At 40.2% G+C, this 24,435-nt stretch overlaps 1 protein-coding gene across 11 annotated transcripts in view; it reads left to right on the forward strand.

Moving 5' to 3' along the window:
* The window catches only part of PTPRT (protein tyrosine phosphatase receptor type T), a 582,374-nt gene that overhangs the window by 238,612 nt on the left and 319,327 nt on the right, over positions 1-24,435 (forward strand). For 10 of the 11 annotated variants that reach the window (XM_080557602.1, XM_080557611.1, XM_080557610.1 and 7 more), the window contains one exon: positions 317-442. In XM_080557602.1, the coding sequence (XP_080413728.1) occupies positions 317-442 (126 nt within the window). Of the gene's footprint in view, positions 1-316; positions 443-1,349; positions 1,557-24,435 lie in introns of those variants that run through there. The other variant, XM_080557603.1, reaches the window with a different exon arrangement.

Raw genomic sequence — 24,435 nt, forward strand, 5'->3', positions numbered from 1 at the left:
TGTGAAGTACCAATTACTGGAACCCAAATGCAAAGATTTGCACTGCTCATCATGTGCAGCTGTCCTTGAAAATGTTAATAGGTTAAAATAAAGGGAAGAGGTCTAGAGAGGGAAGAGGGGCTTTTAAAGGATACAAAGTGTTGAAAATTCAAAAAGATTTTCTGGATACCTTTTCTGCTGTCTGAAATCTTATACGCAGGAAATTTTTTCCTGTTTTCCTTGTGTAAGCCTAGGTACAAAATACTAAAGTAAATGAACTTACTGTAATGAGAATGATTGATTAATGTAATGATGTATGCATTTTTCTTGTTTTTAGGTGGATGCTCATTTGATGAGCACTATAGTAATTGTGGTTATAGTGTGGCCTTGGGAACCAATGGATTTACCTGGGAGCAGATCAATACCTGGGAAAAGCCAACAATGGATCCTGCTGTCCCAACTGGTAAGTAAAAAGCCTCAGCAACAGCGGAGGTATTGCTCTTTGTGAGAATCAGCTGTTATTCCTGTATGGGTTGCAAACGTACAGTGAGAACATCCGATAATAGCATAGTCTTCCATATGATGCTTTTCAATATTCTCTGAAGAGCTCACAGTAATGTAATGGTAGATTCCAATGGTTTTATTTCTTATTGGAAATAAACGTTATGTTGTGGATGTGTATCGGAGTAAGTTCTCTGGAATGCTTTGTTCATGTTGAAGAAAACCTTCTGACAAAGCAGACTAAAATCTTCTAAAAATCAATGTGTGTTTCTTAAACTTCATAAGTGTAATAGTTTTTAATTTTCTTAAATTAAAATAGTAGTATAAGCCCCTGTAAAGCAGTTGACACAATGGCAAACTGAGCTGACCAGCCAGTGTGATTTCAGTATTAAAAATGTATTTGTTCCAGTTAATTCATTGCACTGTGACAAGTGTGCGCTAGTTGACAGAATCAACATTTTGTGTTGTTCTAGAGGTATTCTTATGCCTGTAAATTATTGGGCTAAGGAACTTCAAATTGCTAGGTGCCTGTTAAGGGTACCACATAGAGCTGATACAACAATAGCACCCTGCTGTAGCCATGGATAGACAGGCCAGTGTTCATCCTGGTATGTTGAAGCTGTCAGTAGAAAACAAACACCCAAGATAACAAGCTAGCTGTTGGGTTTTTTTCTGTTTTTAATTACAGCTTAAATTGGAAACTGTTCAGAACAGAATCTTTCAAATTGTGTAACACCTAGGGCTGCTTGTTTTGGCTCTGGTATTCCAAAAGCTAATTGTGAAGTTAATTTTCCGGTCTTGTCTGTAAGAATGTATTTCATCATTCTGGATGTGTTGCCATTTTAATGAGGGCGATTTTGTCTCTACAGTTCCTCAGCTTCAACCCTCCTGTGTCCCACTCCCTGTCCGTGGTAGACCTAACTAGAGAGACATGACAGATCTTTGAATTTATGGATCTCAGAATGATCTGAAGGAATAGGAATACCCACAGCTCTGATGCCATTTGTTAGGCAAGGAATAAATAGGAGGGCTTGTACTGCTACAAGTTCAATACTTTGCCAACTCTAAATATTAAGGTAAACCTATCTTCCTGGCTTCCATGTGAAAGTGTATTAATCTGAAGTATGCTGGAACCATGGAGAAATCGATAGATAAACAACAATCTGGAATGGCAAACAAACCCCAAAACAGTACAGTGTGATTTTTAATGAGCTTTTCAGAATTATTCCTCCTAAAACTAAGTAAATGGAGACATGTGGCCCTCTCCCTAAATACTTCAATCTATGATATCCAATAGCACTGATAATTTGCAGCTGCTCTAACACCTTTATATATTAAAAAGGAAGAAAAATGCACAAAGCTTTATTGTATAGAAAAATGGAAGAGGTAAAGCAGCTAACAACCTGGAATGTGCTGCTAATGAAATACTATCTAAAGAGACCTTCAGAAATATGGGGGGAAATGACTCAGTGCTTCACATTACTAATTGGTGTCTCAGGACTATTTACACAGAACAAAAGGGAAAATCAGTAGGTAGAAAAAGAAGACTGACCGCAGCAAATGTATATAGAAGGCTCCAGTAACAAAAACATGTTTTCAAGAGCTGTCCAAATCATGCTAACCTTGAAGTAAATTAGAGTGGTCAATTAGATGGCCTCAAGCTAGCAGGGATGCTAGAGCTGTTACTGAGAGGCTGTCTTGCTGGATGGAATCTTAATGCCTGTTGTTTGTATTGGTTACTCATTGAAAATCTGTTTCATGAGAATAAAGGATGTTTACTTAAAATTCATCTAGTGGCAAAGCCAGCCGAATAAACTGATGAACAGCACGTTCCGCTCCTACAAGCAGGGACAGCTTTAAAACCAGAGCACTAGAACATTTGGTGATTGACTTTCCATTCCATTTAATTTCTCCACAGCAGCTGAAAGCAGCAGGGTGTAAATCCACTGAACTACAGGGTGTAAGAGGTGGTAACAGCGTTTGGCGTAAGCATCTTCTGGTGGCCAGCCGTAGGCAGGAAAGCTCCTCCAGCGTGGAGAGTAGTGACGGGAGCGCGTAGAGTTCTGGTGATGCAGGTGGTAACGCAAATTTGATTTATCAGGAGGATGTTTAAGCCACTATCCAATTTTTGTGGTGGGAAATAGATCAAAATACTATATTGTGGAAATCGGTGAAAGTGAGTGAGCAGGTATTAAATTGGTTCAATGATGCTAAGCAAGGCTGCAGCGCAACCTGCTGGGAGATGGTGGCAGAAAGGTGGGGCCTGACCCTGCCCTGGTCAGCCCACATTAACATTGCCGTCAGAGCTATTTTCTTCTCTAAAATGTCGGCTTTCATAAGCACCAGCAGGTCCCTTTGAATTCAACCAAGCCACAGAATTCCAGCCTCCTGAATACTAATGATAATATCTAGGACTTTTTTACAGTACTTTTCATCGTTAGATCTGAGTGCTCTTCAAAGGAGGTCAGTATCATGAGTGAGAGCCTGAGTCTGTACTACTGTGTAATTCTCTGCTGACACACTGCTGCAAAGGTCTCTGCCAAGGGACGTCTTTCCTAGGCTTTATTTTTTTGAATTAAAATGCCAAAAAAAAAAGGCAATTAAACTGCCCTATTAGTAATGTAAAAGTTCGTAGGCAATTTGTTTTACACCATTGCTAGCAAATAAACTGTTTTCCGTAAATTCTATGATTAATTCCTCAGGGCTGGAAACAGTGTTAATTGGGGGATTAAGAACCAGATGTTTGTTGTTTCTGAATAAATGTTTCAAAAACCTGAAAGAAATGAATTGTAGGTATCCAATCCCCAGACTTTGGGACTCTTATTCCACCTCCTTGCATAATAACAGGAGTGATTATAACAAAATATTTTTTAACAGATGGGTGTTTACTTAAGCTTGAATACCCTCAGTGATGAGTATTCTGCAGCCTCTGGGCTACTCGTTCCACTCTTTGAGTTGTAAAGGTTCTTAGTATTCATCTTCCATTCTCCCTTTTATGGCTTAATCTCATTATTCTTTGCTCCATCTATGACTTGGGAGGATAATCAGTTGTTGCTCTCTTATTATCTCTCTTACATAGCTGTATGCAGTTAAATTTTTGTATCCTAGGTCTAAACACGACCTATCCCTTTTAACCTTTCTTAATTCAGTGTCTTGTTTCCTTCCCTCCCTTCCCTCTACCCTGTTCAGTCATTTCTTTCTTATCTTTTCTGGGTATTTGCCTAAAGCTGTATTACCGAGCTGGGACTCGATACTCTGCGTGACAGTGCTGGCAGGATGTAAGGCTGCAGTTCTGTCCCAGAAGTTCAAGCTACAGCAAGTAGTTGCCTCCTTCTTGCATTGCCTTCATGCGGTTTTCATTTCCTTTTTTCCGCAAATGTTCAGTCTTTATGTGCTGGTTTTAGATGATGCGAGATGAGCATGGTCTTGTAGCTTGTTGGACTGCAGAAGATATTTCCTTGGTAGTAAAGTAAACAGGGCCTGAGCTTTTCTGTATTGTAGAGTCAGACATTTGGTTAGTAGAACAAGTGCTTGTGTTGTCTTAAAACCAGCCTGGGAAAAAATATTTGCTTTACTTTTTATGTTGTAATGTTGCAGCATTCCAGGAAACCCTGAACCTGCCTGCCACTGCAGCAGTTGTGAGAGCAATATTAATGTTATGGAAGTATTTAACATTTGCATATTTGAAGTATTTTACCAGCATTTACTAATTAACTCCAATGGAGACCTAACCAGGGCTGACTAGACTGGAGTAATTACTTTAATTGTGTTAAATACGATCGTACTCTGAATACAAAGCCGTTGTGCAACGTGTGTTTCTGCAGCAGCGTTCCTCAGTGTTAGATTGACTGTTAATCTCCTGGTTGCTTGCGTGAAGTTTTCTTGTTCCAAGTCAGCAGATAAGCGACTGGCACACAGAAGTGGAAGGTCTGACCCCATCTTCTGCACTTTGTGTGTATAAATTAGCACCTACACCATGCAAGTTCCGTATTTTGTGTATATATGTATACACATAGATGTGTCTATATGCATGTGCAATATCACTGCTGTTTCTTGCTGAATTATTTAATTACACATTTTGTTTGTCTAGGAAACTAATTTAGTTACTGAGTTTGGAGATGAGTGAAATGTTCAGAAGAAATTGAAACAATCAGAATTAGCGTCATAGCACTTGTACATTACATAGCAAGTGCATGTTTGCTTATCTTTGCTCGCTTATTCCACAGAAATTCCACAAATTTTCTACAAAGAAACAAGACCCATTATCAATCAAAGGTATTTTCATGCTAAAAATAGATGCATTTTTATCTAAGAGCCGAATTTGCTTAATATATATAACTTGTGGTTTGTAAGGTGCAAAATAGCTGTGGAAAAATGCCACTAATACATGGTTTTATGAGTTTTGTTGTGTGCATTAATGTAAAGCTTTTTAAATAGCAGACAAGTTGTGTTGCACCATGGTTTGGAAGTGAGTGAGTAGTGCATTTACACTTCTGCTGTTAACAGTTGAGCCAAAGCAATTCAGCTGCTGTGTGGTGCTTCAGGAGCCAGGACAGGTCAGCACCAAGTGACTGCTGACTACGCTGTTAGAGTTTTGGAAGCCCTGATGGCAGCTTGAGCACTGAGGTCAGGCTCGCCCTTCAGAGAGGCAGTCAGCAGTTTTCTGAAGCGTTCCTCACGTGGTCTTGGGGAAGTCTTTGCTGAGTCCTCTCAATGGTGGACATTTTGAGGTAATATTTGGTGAGGTTAAGGCGCAGCCAGGTTTGGAGTGCTTTCTTATGCGAGTCCATGTTGCTTAGCCCAATGAAATGAACACAGCCTGAGAGATGTTCAGTGTGTGCAACTCATCGCTTCCCTTGAAAGCATTGCACCACCTTGCTGAGAACTTGTAGCAGAATTTCTTTTTCTCTTGCAGCAGAGATAAGGCATGAGGACTCTTCTCTCATGTAATTGGGTGTGTACTTTGTTCCAGTAACTGGAGGGCTCTCTGAGCATCTTGCTGAAAGAACAGAAGGGTTATCATCATTAGCGATGTTTCGTGAAATAACCATTTAGCAGGCGAACATCATAGGCATGATGTATGGATGAATACCAGATGGCTAAATTCTACTTGGACTCCTCTGAACTGAGTGAAGTTTCACGTTAGTCTAATAGGCCGAATACTTTCCTGTGTCACTTTCCTCCTTTTGGTGAGTGGCACCGTGGAGTTTTGTGAATGAGTAATTACAAACCAACTTCCTCTGAGGAAGGTGATAAACTCCACATCTATGCACACATTGAAGGTGGACAGGACCCTTTAATTTCATTCAGAAGAGGACTGATGGGTACTTAAGTGTTAACCTCTCCAAAGAACAGAAAACCTCTGCACAGATCAGATGTTTGTCATTTTCTTCAGGCTAGAATGAACGCCAACAGGAGTTAGACTCAGCATTTGTAAATTTGAAAGGCAACGCAATAAAATTAACATTTTCCCGTGTCTCAATGTATTAATACTTGCTTACAAGAAAATAAACAAAATTGTTAAAAGAATAAATTAAAATCCAACTGTGGGTATGATGAATCATGATCCAATTTTGTCTGAGAGGGGAGAAGGAAATTTGGCTCAGCTGTCTGTGTATATTGTTTCTCCAAAAAATATTTTTTGCAGGGGAAATTACTAAGAATGAGTTAAATGTGTTTGTCCCCACTATTTTACTTTCATACAAGTAAATAGATTAGTCTGGGGACTAGGTAATGAACTCAAAGTAATTTCTCAGCTTTTAAGGTTTGAGCAGAAAGGGATCTGTGGAAACCTTCTATGGTGCCGTTGTCGTTTTGCTCTTTACTATCCGTCTTCATGTCTGTGTTTTGGGATTGACTTTTAGAGTTGTGATTGTAAATAATCGTTCTCCATTTCCAGAATTTCATCACTATTTTACAGTAACCTGAGGCTAGAAGTTGATTTCCTTATTTTTCCTGTTGTATTTTGGGTGGGCATGCATAAGAATGTTTAGACTCTTGGGAGAAAAAAAGCATGATTTTGGGACTATTTATGAATACAGCTTTGGGAGGGATGTAACCTTAGGATGCAACTACAGGGAACTTATTTTCACTGTGGCTCTTAAATTGCTCTGTCTTATGCTATCTGGTAAGACCCCCATAAGTCATTAATGTAGCTGATTCTGGAATGGCTGCTGTAATGGTATTAGGATCCAGCTATCCCTCAGAGGAATGTATTGTCACCCATGTTTTTTGATTATCTTGTATCGGGTCTGGGTTATCTGTCAGTCACACCTGTGTTAATATACAATTTGGTTTTCAAAGAGAGAAAAACAGCAATGAAGGCCATGAACAATTGCTTCTGTTTCATGCAACTGCATCCAGAAAGTTGTTAACTCAAAGCTTTGTGGGTGATTCTTACCAAATGGTTGCTTTCTGTCTTGTGTTCCTGTGTTCTAACACCAAGTAGAAATTGTCCTCTATGGGTAGGCCTACTGGCTTTGTTTGAACCATAAATAGTGGTGGACTGGTTGACCTAAGTATGTGTGAAATTACAGATGTGTAAATTAAGAATCCCACACTGAAAAACTGAGCAGAAGTTAGCTATTCTGTGCTGTAAGATGCGAGAGGAGTTGATTCTATTAAGAACAGTTAACCGCTCTAGGGGCTTTCTCTGAAGGGAAATTACATCTTCATTTTTAATACTTTGTCAGTCATATTGTAAATGTGAAACAGGATTCCTCCTTATGCGCCACTGAGAGAGCACAGCAGAAGTGTATTTCCATGTAGATGGTGCTTTGGTACTGAACTCTTCCTTACCGAGGGAGCGTTGCGTTCTCTGGATATGCATGGTATAAAGAAATGTTATCCAAGGAATCTGAAAGAATGACTTCTAGGAAGGCCTTTCAATGACCCTGAAGGGATTGCTGTCTGTGGCTTCCTGCACCTTGATGTGTTAAATGGTCCATTTGAACTGTTGTCAGTCTGTTTCTGATCCTTTTTTGTGGAAGCCGTCAGCAACAGGTCTGTTTGTGGATGTCAGGACCTTTCCATTAGCACCATTAGTGAGACCGTGACACCCGTAAAGCACCGCTGTAACATCTTTCAGCATCACGCTAGGAGGAAGGACAGGAAAGCCATTGTCGTACATGTTTTTCCTCCATGGTTTCAGTACTGAAACACGTTCCTTCTCAGAACCTGTTGGCTCTAACAGGAGCTGATGCCTTTCAGCATCTTAGATTAGGGAGAATGCAGACTGTGTCTGATTAGTTTGAGCTCTATTAGGGCATGCTGTCCAGATGCCAGGTGGTATTAAAACTGTTTTTTTGTTTGAGAGCCAGGTTATTGCATTGTATAGCTACGGTAATGGGGAAAAAGAAAATCTAATTTAAAACATTAAAAGGTTTGAGAGTTGGGGGTAGAAGGAGGTTTCTTGTCATGTAAAATTTCTTCAAAGCAGATGAAAACTTTTATCTAGTTTAAATTCCATTGAAATAAATTTAGTTGCATTGAAATAAGGCCAGCATGTAAAAGCTATGTGACCTGTTTTAAATACTTATTTCTGTGGAAATTCTTTCTATGGTAAGGGGAAGATTGATAATGTAATACACCTTCACTCCTACTAGAAAATTCAGAGCAAGAAAAGAATCATGCTGAAGGAAGAACAGCAAATAAACAAGGTGCAGAGGTAGAAAGAAAGGATGGGTAAAGGTCTTCCTGATGAAGTTGGGTTGGTGGAATTGATGAATGTGGAAGTAGTGGACATTAAAGAACAGAGGAAAAGCAGTGCATAAGGTAGGAACACATGTTTTTTGGGAGAAGGTAGAGGTAGACTGGTGATATTAGGGAATACTGGAGGTCTAGTCAGAGCTAAGGCATTTGTTACAACCTTTCAAGTGTGAATTTTAAGTCCATGGTATCTTGTGTTATTTCCAAACTGTGGACCTCCTCTCCATTAAGAGTTTCTTCTTTATCCTGGAAGGCTGGTTAGTAAGCCAGAGGTGAAAAATCTATCAGGAAAGAAGTCTGAGAGAAGACTGACCTGAGCAGTCTGCATGGGGCAGAGGGCGGAAGTTAAGATAGAGCAGATTTGAAAAAAAAAAAAAAAGGTGGTGAATGAGATGGCAAACACTGAAAGGTAAGGATTTACAAAAGGAAATGCTGAGGAAACAGCAGGCAAAATTACACCTCAGATGTGATCTGAGAAAGCAGCTGCTGAAAGCCTTGAAGAGGCATTTAAAGCAGAGGCTGGGCTGAGTACACCAAAGGCACAAAGTACAGTCAAGGTTGTCATTCAGTCCCTCGTGCTTTAGTAGCAGAGTCTTGCCAAGTCTGTCAGTATGAATTTTCAGCTCTTTGCAGTTGATTAACATCAAGTCAGTGAAATCTTCCTAAAGTCCCTTAAATTCAGTAGGAACTGGTTATAATCTCTTATGGAGACTGTATGCTGTGGTGGGTTGTCTGACTAATGCAGTACTTTTCTCGTTTGTTTTGTTTCTTCCCAATGAACTCATCTTTCTACTTTTTTTTCTTTTACTTTTATCATAAAACCATCACACTGCATAGCAGGCTCTCAGCATCTTGAGAGCAAACTGTGTTGTAGTATCTAAGATTTCAGTGTCATGAATTATTTAACTAACGCTTTCTTTACCACAGGCCCAATTTGGTGTGTAGTGAAATAAGCAGAAGTCTTTCCCCGAGCTTGAAAATAAATAGGATGGGGATTCATAATGGTCAGTGTACACAGTCTAGATCTTCGAATACGTAGTTAAAAGGATGCAGGTTGTTTGGATGGGATGGTAAATCCTCAGTTCTGCTGAGAACTGTGGCTACCAAGAAACCCTGGGAAACAAGGTCGTTTTTTATGCTTAAGAAATACGAGCATTTGCTATTCCCAAAGTTAGTTATTTAGTGCATGTAATTTGACATAGGAAAAATACTGGCTTTCAATAAGTATTTTCCAGAAGTCATTTGTATGTGTACAAAAAGCAAGCTGATGGCAACACTGCTGACATATTCTCATGGGGGGAAAATAATGTATGTATCTCTTGCATTAGGCAGTCCAACCTCCTCCATATCGTTCACCTCTTTTAGAAGGAGTGGAAACCGTTGTGGTTGTATTCCTTTGAGATGAAAGTTGTAATACTACAAATTATTGCTTGTTTTCAGTACTGACTGGAAAAATAAATGCAATTATGTGTATGAATGTTGAAAATTAAGCAAAATAAAGCAATTGTATGTGTTTGAGGATCTTTTCAACTGAAAAGCTGTATTCACTGAGTTCCCATCGGCTCTTTTTCTCACTGTCATGTTTCATGAAGTGAACACTGAATTGAATGAACAGCTGCAGTAAAGTAGCAGTAGTCAAGTCACAGGGAATTCACAGGAAATTGAGACATTTCAGGCTGTAACACAAGCCCTTTTGGGCCCTCATTTACCTTGAGAAATGGTTGACTTTTAGCATAATGTCTTAAAATACAGCTCACACAATAGAGAGGTGTCAGGCCCTTATTTGCAGTACATACACGTGGTACATAGCGATAGGCCTTGTACCAACAGAACAAAGCCTCTTACTGTCACTACACAGGGTTTATATTTCTGATGTGGCAACAGGTTTTTCTTATGGGCTTCCCCTTCAGATTTACTTACAGTGCAAGCATGAGAGTTAATATGAAGGAAATGTCAGAGTTGATGGTAAGGGTATTATTCATTCTAAGGAAAGCAGAATAGGAAACGTGCAGCACAGCTCAGGTGTCTAAGAGCCTTCTTGGTTCATCTAATTCTTATAAAATGAGGCCATTCTCAACACTAAAGATGCGACCACGTCCCTTTGATCTTTGAAAACAGCATCTATTGCAGTGTGGGGCTGCTGGCTGAGCCAGGCTGTAAGCTCCCCCCGTGGTCGGCCGACCTTCCCGCTGTGCCTCTGCGCACACCACGGCGGGAGCTGTGGGTGGGAGCATGCTGTGGGAACACACTTAGGGGCAGTAAATGGCCTGCCCTCTTCCCAATCGTGAAATAGCAGATCTGATTAATTTTAAGATGCTTTAGAACAACTGTTTTGTGTGCTGAGAGTTTAAGCAGTGCTTCCTTAGTTTAAATTTTATACGACGTATGACTTTAATACCCAAGATAGTAACTCTTTAAGTAGTATGATTAACGTTTTCATAGGATAACTTAGTAATGCTTTCTCACGAGTCAGTGTGCCCTGTAAGCGGATGCTCAGTTAATTGTCATTCAAATACCCCATGAAAAGATAAACACTTCAGCATTTCCCGTTCACTCTACCCCTCTGTCTGCAGTGTGTAGAAGAGGTTGTTTTTTGTGTTTTTTTTCTTTTTTTTTTTTTTCCCATGCCATCTTTTATTCTGCTGCAGTTACGGTAGTGAAGAATCTTGGCAATAAAGCCAAAATCACCTTCTCCCTCACGCCTAGCCAAACTGAGATTAAAAGAGAAGGGGGGGGAAACCCCACCTAAATTAACTCGCTGAATTTGATGCAGTCTAGGGTGATTGAGTGAAGGTGCACCACAGGCATCGCTGCGTGTTCTCAGGGCCAGTTTTACTACTCCATCTGTCCATCTCAAACAAATGTTTTTCCCCCTTTCAGTTTTATAGATTTAAGTTGTTTAGTAGTATAGTTACGGGAATATTCAAAGGAGGAACCATAACCAGATACTGTTTTAGCTTAGTTCTCATTAGCTGTTCATCTAGAACAGATTGCATAGGATGATCTTCTGGAGTGTGTCTAATTGCTGCAGCATGGTAATTTAATGGGGACACATTTTTATAGGCTTGTTTAACTGCATCTGTGCCAGCTGACCTCACAGCTTGGAGTGCAGTGATTCAGCTCTAGAAAATTGAGTTTAAATATAGGATCTGATTTGCATGGCCCTTTTTGAACTTCATTCACTGTTATGCTTTATTTAATATGACATCTAGCATCAATGTGAGATATGAACTAAAATTGTTTATTCTCTATCCCCTTCACCACCCCTTCCAGGAACTAACTTTTATTCTCGGACTAAGGACTATTGTTATATGGTAGCAAACAAAGCACCTCTCAAAACTCTGTAGTCCTGCTGCTCGTACTGGAAACCATACCACTTCTGCGCATCTTTCTTAAGACTTTGCGTCTATCTCTGTTCTTCCTTGTCCCTTTCTTTGGCCTCATCCCTCAGCTTTTTGCCACTCACAGCCTTAAATCCAGTGGTACACATCTGTAAAACTTTCCTTTGGGTTGCCAGGAAATCAGGACATGCACACTCTGTTGCAACTTGGCCGAATTGGTACAGAAGGTGTCCCTCAGGCTTGTATCCTTTAAGCGAGGAACAGGATTTCAAAAGCTAATTTACTTGTTTTCATAGCATGATCTTAATTCTACAAGGGAGAGAAGATGATCTAATCTAATTTAATTTTTGCTCTTTGAGAAGAAGGGAGATCACTTGGCCAGCTGCTGCTCTGAGCAAACATGGAGTATGCAGGCTACAGGATAAGCTTTGAACTCTGTCAAGTCTCTCGGCAGTATATGCTAATGTGTGCTGTTGGGAGATTTCTGAAACTTTTGCCTCTGATTGTATTAATTAGTGTGCTGCTCCAAACCAGCAAAGCAGTCTGAATGAGCTGTAACACTGTAAAAACAAGTGCATGTGGTTACACATAGGGCTGCTTCTGTCCCTGATGCTTTAGTATTTTGGCAGGGTGGACTGTGAAGATGTGTATTTGGCCTGATTTGTGAAATCACAGTACTCCTGTCCACTTGATTTCTTTTTTAAAAATTAAACTTGTTTTAGCACTTTAATCTCTTCTATTCAAGCTGTTTGTTTGTTAGAAGTGAAAAAAATGCATGCTCCAATCCTGCATTTGAAGAGAAGCCCTTTTCTCTGCAAATACTTGAACTTCTAACACAAGGTAAGGAAGCATCTCAGAGCTTCTGTGGTCATGTTATTTAATTTCTCTAGACTGTGACAAACTCTCAAAAACCAACTCCCCTATAATTTAGGGTCTTAGGGCTCTTAAACCAATCATCCACCAGGGTGGATTTGTTTTCTCAAACTAGCACTTTTCAACTAGCACTTTTCAGTTAGAGTAAGTTTGCCAGTAGTGTCTGTTAAAATACAGCTTCATGTCTAATGGTGTTTGGAAAAAAAAAAAGTAATAAAAAAGATCCACACACACAAAAACATGCTGCCACCTTTCTCCTGCAAGAGAGGAGAGAAGACCTTCCAGTCCTTCCACTAACTGGAGTTTTCCATCGCCGCTTCTCTCCCTGTTCTGCAGCCACAGTGTGAGGCCTGGCTTTCCATGGAGTCTATAGATAAGTTCTACAAGGTGCATAGGGGGTGGCAGAGGTGTGTTTAACCATGTAAGATTTTTGAGACTCTTTGGGGTGGAAAGAAATGGAGCTCTTCAGTGATTACCTACTTAGTTCTTGCTTGGATTTCCAAGTTAAGCTAGCATCTTTGTAATAATCTGTCTGCCCTGTCTTCTTGCATTTATAGAATCATAGAACCATTAAGTTTGGAAAAGTTTGGAAAAGACCTCCAACATCATCTGGTCCAACCATCCCTCTACCACCAATGTCACCCACTAAACCATGTCCCCAAGCATCACGTCCAACCTTCCCTTGAACACCCCCAGGGATGGTGACTCTACCACCTCCCTGGGCAACCTGTCCCAATGCCTGACTATTCTTTCTGAGAAGAAATGCCTCCTCATTTCCAACCTGAACCTCCCCTGGCGCAACTTGAGGCCATTCCCTCTAGTCCTATCCCTGGTTACCTGCGAGAAGAGGCCGACCCCCAGCTCCCCACACCTTCCTTTCAGGTGGTTGTAGAGAGCAATGAGGTCTCCCCTGAGCCTCCTCTTCTCCAGACCAAACACCCCCAGCTCCCTCAGCCGCTCCTCACAGGACTTGTGTCCCAGGCCCCTCACCAGCTTCGTAGCCCTTCTCTGGACCTCGATGGGCCAGGGCCTCGATGTCCTTCTTGTAGTGAGGGGCCCAAAGCTGAACACAGCACTCGAGGTGCGGCCTCACCAGAGCAGAGTACAGGGGGACGATCACCTCCCTGCTCCTGCTGGCTGCACTATGCCTGATACAAGCCAGGGTGCTGTGGGCCTTCTTGGCCACCTGTGCACACTGCTGGCTCATGTTGAGGCAAGCATCAGTCAGCACCCCCAGATCCTTTTCCTCTGCACAGCTTTCGAGCCACTCTGCCCCGAGCCTGTAGCACTACATGGGGTTGGTGTGGCCAAAGTGCTAAGCTATTATTTTGTATGTGAGGTGTACATCAAATAACCAACTTTCTCATTGCTTGTGAGACCCTGGCAAGCACTGGTGCAGACTCCAGCTTCCCATCTAGTCTGGCTTATTGCTAAACTTGATATGTCACCAGCCTGCAGGTTTGAGCTTGTGTTTAGCCTCCTTAGAAATCTACATAAGCAGAACAGTCAAAACATTTAGCTAAAATCTTGGCACTGAAATGAAGATGTGTGAACTGCTCATAAACTCTTGTTTGTATCTAAACACAGTTCTGTGAGAGCCTTTCTGATCCAAAAATTATTTAGGGTTTTGTATTGCTTCAACTACCTCTTTAGCTTTGTTTCCTCTTACCTTAGAAAGGTTTAAACTCAGTCACTGACATCCTCCCTCTGAAATAGAGATCATACGTTCCATACTAAACATAAAGCATTGCATCAATTCCTTCGTAAGGACTCTATACCATTCCCATCTTTATGGGGGAAGAGAAGCCACCAACAGTTCTAACTGAAATTAACTCTCCCCTCATACTGAAATCAACCTAATGATTCTCCCCTACTACTTCAGTTAAAGGAAGGTGACCAGCACTAGGGTTCCTTACTAACCCTTAACAGCTCTAGGCTTACTTTCTTTTTAGCTCTTCAGATACCAGGATACTTAATCCTTCCACCTGCTCCTCCTAAATACTTTTTCATTATTCCAAAATAAAAGCAATAAGTAATATCTCATTTGATGACAACTGTATTTAAAGCTTTCTTGAAGTAAGTTCAGATATGAAATCTGAGAAACATGCCTTGGGGTCATAAATGTACAATGTAATAGCCCATACAGAATTCAGCCAGCTATGGCAAATTGTTTCCACAAGCATGAGTGCAGTGCTCTGTCTTTTATGCATGTACTCCCCTACATCTGCTTGAACTTGAAAAAGTGATAAAAACCTGTCAGCCTTAGAGCCTATTCAATACTTTATTTAATAGGTTTTTACAGGGCATCGACTAAGCTTTTTTTATTTGGTTTACATATACTTCTGGAAAGTAGTTGACTGCGTAGGTGTCTGCTTGTTTGATTTAAGAGACGTCACTCTCCTCGGTTGTACCTCTGCTCATCAGGCACAGTTGGACCACAGCTGAGCCTTCTGGTGCATCTATGGTAGAAGTATAATTCTGCAGTAGAATGATTACAGGGCTATAGAACATGTACCAAATTTGCAATTAAATGTGTTTTTTCTGCCATTACCTAATGCTGCAGCTTGGGATCCAAACAGCAGTCTACGTTTTTCCTCCCTGTTTACATCACCCCAAATAATAATGTTTTTGCCAACCAATTATGTTTTCAAAAGTGCATGTGTAATCACTGTTGCCTTCAGAAGTCTCTAATTGAAAGTTTACTACAAAAACTGTTACCCAGGACAGTGCTGTAATTTCTATTTTGTTGACTTTTTAGCCTGTATTATTAAGGCAATACAACAGTACAGCGGTGGTTGCTGCTACGCTGATATCGAAATGCAATAAAGAAATCCCTATGCACATGTAATCGCTTTGTACCAAAACAGCTGCTGCCATGCTAAGGGAGGGCAAGTCTTTAGGTGTGTAAGTGAAAGAATGTGTAAGTTTGGGGAGGCGTTTGGGCTAGTATAGGTACATAAGAGGATTCAGCTAATTTTTGGGTAGCTAGACGTGGGGCTAACAGTGAGTGGAGAGTTCAGTGCAGAACGAAGAAAATGGTTCCATCTTCCTTCCATACAGAGTAAGCTATGTTTTCCTTAGTCTTTTCATTGTAGCTTTACTTCAGAATACTTAACAGTTCAACGTACTTAAGTCTAAAGATCTGTAAATGAAGGGTAGAAAGAAAATTTGGAGAGAGATGCTGGTATAACCACAACAGCAGTCAGTCAACATTACAGTGGTGCAATCTTACGAATTTCTGCCAGAAATGTAAATTAGAAGCCATTGTGTTTTAAAAACTTCAGCTAATATTAATTGCATTTATTTTCAAGGTGATGTCTTACTTGTTGGTGGGAATGAGCAACAGAGAATAAAAAGAAAATTTCATCAGTGATTACAAAAGAGAGAGTGATTTACTAATTGCCTTTTGCCATTTCCTGACGGTTTATCTCGTACCAGTGAAACAATCTGCCTCAAGTCGTTGAAAACATTTGTGTTGTTGAGAGATTAGGATAAATATACTGCATGTAATTGTTTAGTTGTAAATTTGTTCTTCTCTTTTATGAGGAACTGGATTTGTCGCCTGTGTTCTGTGACAAGTGTAACCCTTCCCCCTGTAACCCTTGTGCTTCAGATTGAAATATGTTCAGAAGATCTCAGGATCACAGCAGAGCAGAATGTAGCTGAGAGCAAACCGCCTTTGCTGGTTTTGGTGGAACAGGGCCCTGCCAACAGGTCTACTACCACGTTTTCGGCTCCAGGAGATATTAAAAAGCAGTAGTAAACATCAGTTAAAGGCTATGAACTACTGCAGGTTCTGCATGTGTCCCCATAGTGCTGCCTTATCTCAAAACTCACTCTCCCACAAACTGAATGAATGGAATTGGGCTTTGGTCATCTCACTCAGCTTGGTGATCTCTAGTAGAGCAGCAGAACACCTACTGGGATGACTGACCCCTGGTTCCTTTATTTCTTCACTGATGTGGAATTTCATTGTGTAGTCACCTGGATTATTGTGTCCTATACACAATAAATGATCTGTTCACAGGTGTATATGCTAGGATTGTGAAGAAACAGATGTTTACCTTATTCTTAATTTCAGAGAGCTGAGCATTTAAGGGAAGCATTCCTTTTATATGAATATAAATGCAGCTGGATCTCTTCACCACATCCCCTTCCACTTCAAAGCTGTCTTAAGGTGTACAAGACAAATCTTAAAAAAAAAAAAAAAAAAAAAAAGCTTCAGCATAAGAGAACCTTGAGAACAGATGTGATAGTACATTCAGCGATGCTTTTTAACCCCTTTCTCCTTCCAATGCCCTGTGTGCCTGAGCTGGGAGAGGGGTTTGTGCAGTTACACGACTGTAGCGCTGTGCCCAGGGCAGCACTGTCTGCAGCCTGCCTTCTCTGTGCTCTGGTTTATCCTTGCTGGCAGTGTGGATAACACATTAATCTGTACAATGAGCTCTGTTTGATGCTGTAGGAAAACATATTGAATGTAGATTGGATCATGGAAGTGAAGGCTCAGGCACGCGTCTGACATAGGGGTTTCTTCAGGCGTTTCAAAGTTTGCACACATGTGGAAAAGGGGTCGGCTCTGTGACCCTTGTGAGTTGGCATGTTTGGATCCACGAGCCCGTGGATTCAGTGAGGCAGAGACCCAGCTGGTGCCATCAGTAACCCGGTTCCAGGATGTTCAACAAAATACACCAGGAGCCTCTGAAAACATCAGTTGATATACAGAAAGTATCAGAAGCTGAATAAAAAAATAAAAGATAGAACAATGTATAGAAAAAGATCACAAACTACACTTGCTGGTTCTCTGCGGCTTAAATCATTTCCCTGTAGCCAATTCTGCTTGGGAATGAATAAGGAAATACTTGGTACTGCAAGACTGACTGGTTCTCTAGTGAAACCATATTCACTGTCCCCTCCTTGTTGTGCCCCCCCATTTTTTTCTAATTGAAATTGATGTAAAAGTGTAGATAGATGATTTCAGAAGTAACCCAGGGCAATAGTGTTTAGCACCTTGTAGCTGTGTGCCAGGTCTACCTCTCTTGCTGTTCGTAAGAGTAATGTTTGTACGTTCGTGTTGATTTTGAAATTATCCTGCAGTACTTTGCAATCTGAAACAAAATCACCAAACACTGTTGTGATCATTCAAACCTCGGGTTTGTGCAGTGTGGTCAGATAAGATAATTCTGTGAGGAACCAGAAGTCTCTTTTAATGAATGCTTTTTGGGAAATAAACCATCAGCAACAACAACAAACGCAGCCTTTTATGCCCAGTGTGTGGCTACTTCCATGCACAGAGCTGGGCTGTGTGAGCAGGAAGAGGGTCCAGTACCTGGGAGGACAGCTTGGACGGAGGTTACCTCTTTGGATACTAGTGTGTGAACAGAACCTGGTCTGCTCGGGGTCCTTACTAGGTTGCAAGCCTGAAGTATTGCTTCCCAGAAAAACTAGACAGTGCTATCCGTAAGCTAAAATGGGATGTTTTGGTGGAAGCTGGCTGTGTTTGTAAATGTGCTTCATTTTCCTTTGGTTCCTCTGCTGTTCTTCTTGAGGGAAAAGTGGGGCAGGAGGGACTGAAATGGTAGCAGTGCCCTGGTTCTTTGTTACAAGCTTGTGCATTGCCCATGTCACCTAAAGTGGCAGCAGATATCCGGAACTACTTAGAACACCCACAGAATTCAGCACTTGTTCTGTTTGATCCCAGCAGTTGCTACTAGCGTTTAAAGCCCCTGAGCCCAGTTGAGTTAACTGTTGAGACTGTCACCCGGTTGCTTTCCTTTCCTGCCCAAATGAGATGTCTCCCCTGGAAATAACATGAGTCTCAAATGCAGGAGGCACAGCTTTCAAATGTTAAACCAGATGGTAATTATCCTGAATTAGTCTCTCATTTGCAATACTCTTTTTTTTTTTTTTTTTGAACATGGTCTTTTCTTTAAAAAAAGCAACAAACACATCACCACAAAAAAAAAAAGAAAAAGACGACAACAAAACCACCTACCACTTGTGATCATTCTGGTTTGGTATTTAAAGGCTTGTTTGCTTTTAACAGGTGGCAAAAGTCATGTACTGTTTCTCGTACATTGGAAAGGCAATAGAATCCTTCTGGGGACAGCACTTGTGGACATTCAGTGGCAAAGATGTACAGGAGGGACCTGGTTTGTTCCTAATCTGTATGGAACATTAACCATCCAGTTCGTAACAGGAGAATGCATGTCCTGTTTTTGCATTTGGACAGTCTACATTATTTTTCTCTAAATGCCGTGTCTGCTATATACCAGACTTCTCTGCTTTTGGAGCTCTTGTTTTCACACATGCATTATTTAGGGCTATAACGCAGAATAAACGTCAGAAGGCAGGAGACTCCCTGCCAGCTTAGTTGACTTGGTTTTGTAGGCTGAAGACGGGCTAGGGAGTTAGGGAGTCTCTGGGCTGATTTCTGAAATACAAAAGTCTCAGGTATCTGCAACTAAGTCCTTTCAACTGGAACAGGAAAATATGGGAGGAAGCTGCAGCCTCCCCAGAATCGTTCTGCATTTGGTAGTTACTCCGTGATCAGTTTGGGGTTTGGACTACAAAGTGAGAAATAAGCGATGATCATTTCAATCTGATACCTTTAGGAATGTTTTTCCAGTTTGAAAAACTCAGATATTCCTATGCACGTTCCCACTTGATTATTTTTTTAGAATATGCATTCCAGTGCTGACTATGTTAAATAGCTTTATTTAATATTTTGAGGCAGATTTTTTCTGTATCAACTTAAATATCTCGTAATAGAAATTTGCAGAGAATTTTTGGCGAGTGCTCCAGGGATTCAGGTACCTAAGTGCCATTTTCACAGCTGACTCAGTGTTTTGAAGTGGAAGTTCTGTTGGTATCTTTTTTTAAAATCTATTAAGTACTTTTCAGAGAATGGTACCTATAAAGTGTTTATACGTAGCTGTAGGCTGTTTTAAGTATGTGCCACAAGATAGTGCATACTTCTTATATAATTCCTAATCATATCGTAAGAGCCCACTGACGGATTTCCTATATCACAATCAATGAGTTCGTAACAGGATTAAAATGTTCAAAGATGCAGATGAAAATTTTAAACAGGAGAGTAGAAGCTGTGAAAAGATTCTCCTCTTCTTCCATATTCTGTACTTCCTATCCAGATGTGAAGACATATTAAATGCAAGAGGAAATTAGTTGTTGAATTCATTCTTGAATCTAGCTGGACTGAGCAGGCAGCACAAGAAGTGGATTAGTTCTTGTGCAGTGTTGGAGATAAAAGAACGATGACCGTAGTCTGAAGGAGGGGAAGGAATTGCATCACTCTCTGCAATGATGGTTGGTGTTTGTGTACGTTACAGAAACTAACTAGAAATATTTGCGGAGGAGAAATCCATTGAAGATCTAAAGTTAGTATGTGAGCTAGGCTTAAGTATATATTTTAGGTCTTTGTTATACAGGAAATTGTCAAAATGAGAACTCCAAAAACTGGCCTATGCGATCTTTCACTGGGACATGGGAAAAGTCTGTAGCAGGATGCTGCAAATACAAACTTAAGGCTTTTTAAAAATCATATTCATAATCAAAGGAAAAAAAATATGTGAGAGGTTGTTCCAGCCAAGAGGTGAAGATGATAAGTGAAAGGAAACAAAAGTTTTAAAAGCTGAAAACCAACAGAATATATAAGTAATTATACAGAAAGATGCACACAAAGTCAGTAATAAGAAAAAAAAAAGGTTATAAGGGATAAAGCTGATGCTTTTAATGCGTTACTTGGCAGTATTAAAAGCATACTAAGAAGCAAACAAATTCTGGAACAAATAAGTAGAACTAGTGAAAATTTTAATGGTATCTTCAGGGCTCCTGGGGTGGAACTCGCCCCATCACAGAAAGACTGTTAGAAAAAAGGTAAGGGTACAGCAAGGGTCACCCTGGGATGGTCTGGGGTCCTGAGGATCTAAAAGAGAGAATAGAAGAATATTGGTCTAATAGCATTTAGAAAATAGAGGGGGAACAGCGATTAACATTCAATATAACATTGAATTACAAAACTGCTCTGCTGGGAATAAAATGGGCAGATGCTACAGGAACATCTGAACTGGTGATGCGTTTAAGAACAAGGTATTGTGAACTAGAAGTGATAGGGGGCTGTGCACATTAATCACAATTCCGTAGAACAAAGCAAAATACATCAAATGTACTTTCAAGGAGAAGAGTAGGGTAAATGCTCCAAGCACTTTTAAAATATTAGCTAAGCTTTAACTTTCAGAGTGTGGGGAGGAAGAGGAAAGTGGCTTTCTACCAGCCCTTTACTCCTCTGTGAAGATTTACCAGAATTTCTTTACTGGTTTTACAATCCTAGGCTCTTCTAACTGTTGGAGTAGGGTTCATGTAGCTACTGGGATTGTTAACGAAGGTCCAGGCTAAAGAGAGGAACAAGAGAGGACACAAAGTTATACTGAGAATGAGCATCCTTTTGACCTGGATGTTAAGCTGGACCTTCCCCCCAAAGTCTCTGTCATGTGGCGGATTTAGAAGTGTGACGCTCTTTGCTTTTTTTTTTTTAGCAGATACTTTTTTGAAGACACAGGCATTTTAACCCAAATGTAAGTTAGTAAACACGAGGATTATTTGAACTTTGCTCAATTTCTGCAATACTAAGCACTGGACTTTTAGAACAAGCATAGAGAATCTTTCCAAAAAGGCTGCAGATGGATTCATTCTCCAGTAATATAAAAGTTTCTAGATAGGCATACTCCTTTTTAATTTAAGATGAATGAGTTTAAAACTGAAACTTTAATGCCTAAAGTTAATTTCTACCTGTCCTACTGGTCAGTCCCAGCTCTTTATTGATTATGGGCTCACTTGCTACGGTGCTCCAGTATTTGCTTAAGTCCTGGTCTTTTACTCAGCTTTCCCCAGCCACAGAACTCATTTGGGTTTGTTGTTCTATTAAGGAACTACCATGTAACACTGTGCTGCTGTCAGAAAAACCTATAGTAGACGTGAAGGCAAAGACCCCCAACCAAGTTTCTTCTTTGTGTGCATTTACTTACTTTAGCATGCCGTGTGTCATACACAGTACTATTAGTTTTTCTCAGCTGTATTTTTAATTGATTATTTGCTTTAATTAGGCATCCATTTAGGCTGCAGCCACCATCAAAACAAGGTTTGGTACATTCTGTGTATCCTAAGCATTACATTTGGCCAGTCTTTGTGTTCTCACTGAACAATCATATGGGGGTATTTTATGAATTTTTGGCACTAGTTTGATTAAAAGACACTCTGCTCGTTAACTTGTCCAGATACTCGCTGCTTACAGGTCAAATTTTTCAATGCTTTGGTTGTGCAGGTGATGTTTTTCAGACTGTGAAAACATTGCTTTGTGCTGAAGCAATATTTGTCTTGGTCAAATTAGAATTAACATATCCTGGTAAGTAGAACTGAGTTACAAATTCTGACTTACATTTAAAAAAAAAGTATTTTTAACCATGTTGCCAAACTAATTCTTGGAGGCAAAAACTAAACACTTGAGCATTATTTTTGTTTATGAAACCATCGTTTTTCCTAAATGTGTTCTTCAAATTCATAGTCTGTTACTGACATCTGTACATGGGTTGTGTCAAGAATGCAATTACTACACCATAAAATTGTCTGGTAGTATTTGAGTAAAATACTACTATTTTACCTACAACTAAAAACGGGACAGTCTATGACCCGGTTCTTCTTTGGACACTAGTCATTGGAATATCCCTCCTTTTCCATCTGTTTGTCCTGCCTTCCCCATGTGTGTGAATATTTTATCCATTCCATTGCAATGACCCCAGCGGCAAATATTCTGTCATTTGTCACAGGTGACTTTCACAGCTTAAATTGACCTTACTCAGAGAAAACACCATGTGATATCCAATGTAAATATTTCTTCTTTTAGTTGTATCTATTTGGAAAAGTGTTCTACTGTAGAAAGAACATTTAATTTTTTTAGGCAACTTTTTTCTAAATACTGACAGATGTGAGGGATTGACACCATTATCTAGAGCTGGGTGGTTAACAAAAAGTAGCTGTGCAGCAATAATTGCACCTCAGCCCTGGCCTGGAAGTCTCTGCTTTTCACCGGTGCAGTAAGGGCAATGCAGTGCGTATCTCTTCTGAAAGGAACGTGTCTCCTCACTGTGCTCCTGGCTACGGTGAACATAAAAGTGCAGATTTTTCTCCTGAGAATTTTTATTTTTGTAAAGTGCCTCAGTTTGGGAGTGCTTCTTAATCCTTCAGTGTGTTTTCATTTCATCACCATGAGAGTATCCTGTAATTTCTCCAAAAGTAATTTGCAGCTTGGTCCCAAGGAGAGCTGGATACCGTGGTCCGTTCCCCTTCCAGTAGAAGTGCTGGTAGGGAAGTTAGAGATGGCTGTTCAGAAACTGTTGGCAGTGATCCACTGGCTTTGGTGGGCTTTTAGTGAAAGCCAGGAAGAAAGATTTGTTCTTATGAATAATTTTTTGGGGAAAAAAATAAGTTGTTTATCACCTTGGGGCAATCTTATCACAGACTTTGTTGTGCCTCTTTGCCATTTGAGGACCGCCGATTAGGATGAGGTTTTAACTCCCATTAGCAAGGAAGAAGCTGTACTTGGGAAGTGTTGAAGATTTGTTAATGCTTTTAGGCATGTGGTATTTGCAAATAACAAATGCAGCATTGTACCTCAAACCAAACTGAAGCGAAGTGGAGCTTTGTGGGCTTTTCTGAATACGTGATTTCGTTATTTTTTTTCTTGGCTGTCGTTTTTTCTTCCTCATTCTTAAGTTTTCCTCTTACCCAACGGGCCAGAATCGCACATGCTGTTTTCAGTGTATCTCACTTGGCTTTCTTGGAGCCTGGCCAGTTTGCGTCAGTTGAGGATTTACTTTTTTCTTGAAGGGCATGCCTCTGTCAACTGCAGTTGTTTTCCCAAGAAAAGAACAGTCATTCTTCCCATTCTGCATCCTGCCTTCTCATTCATGGCGCTTTTCATAGGTCATAATATCTTAGCACGCTCTAAATGTCGCGAAGGATTTGAATAACTTCTACTTCAACATATGGCATGTATCATCAGTGAGCTCCACTACAGATTCTGAGAGCTGAAAGCAAGCTGCGTGATGAGGGAGTCTAGGCAGAAATTAAATAAGATGGGAAAAATTAAAAATATGGAATTAGTGGAACAGTGAGTTGAATCAATAGACCCGTTTTAAATATTTGGATAAAATAATTTGCTTCAAATGCCCAGGAGAAATTACTGGCTTGTGTTTAATCTATATCCCATATTTATTTAATTTTGTCATCTGCCTGCTTGTAATGTACTTTTGTCTTTTTTTTTAAAGTTTTAATAACCGTGCATATTTGAGGTAACGAGAGAAATAAATACTTGCAATATAAAAGTAATTGTTCTTCTTAATTAACAGCCAGAATACAAACCAGATAAAATTTGATTGTGGTCAGAGAAGATCTTAGACAAACAGAGAAAGGAGCACTGCCTTCCATGTCCTTAGAAAAGCCCTGTCCAAACACAAATTATTTATCAAGAGCACATAGGTTAGTGAGCTGCTTGGTACTTAATGGTATTTGGTGAAATTTGTTTCTTTTCATTGTGGTCGTTTACAGTCATTGAAGTTACTCTATTATGCGTGAGTGTGCTATGACTATGGGTATCTATATCTATATATCTATAGGCATTTTCTGCAGATGAGAGATGGAATGAGTAGGACTGTGTGGGAACTTACTGAATTTCCACGTAAGCAGTTCTGAATTCTAGTGTGCTGACTCTTTCTGTGGGATGGTATGACCCTCGTCTTTCTCAGCTGGACTACTGTAATTGGATTGCTGAAATCTACTGTGATGCTCTTAAGCATGCAGTTGTGCTTCCCAAGCCTGTCTCTCAGCAAATAGGAGAATGCCTTTTCATAGTTGGCCAAGAGATTGTTTTGAACACTTGCCCGTATCTCAAAAACTGGGGGAAAAAAAGAGAGATGGGGAACCCCCCAAAACAACAAAAAATAATTCTCAAGTGTCTTGGGCA

The sequence above is a fragment of the Anser brachyrhynchus genome (genome assembly GCF_964034855.1).
Source record: "Anser brachyrhynchus genome assembly, chromosome: 16".
Taxonomy (NCBI): Eukaryota; Metazoa; Chordata; class Aves; order Anseriformes; family Anatidae; genus Anser; species Anser brachyrhynchus.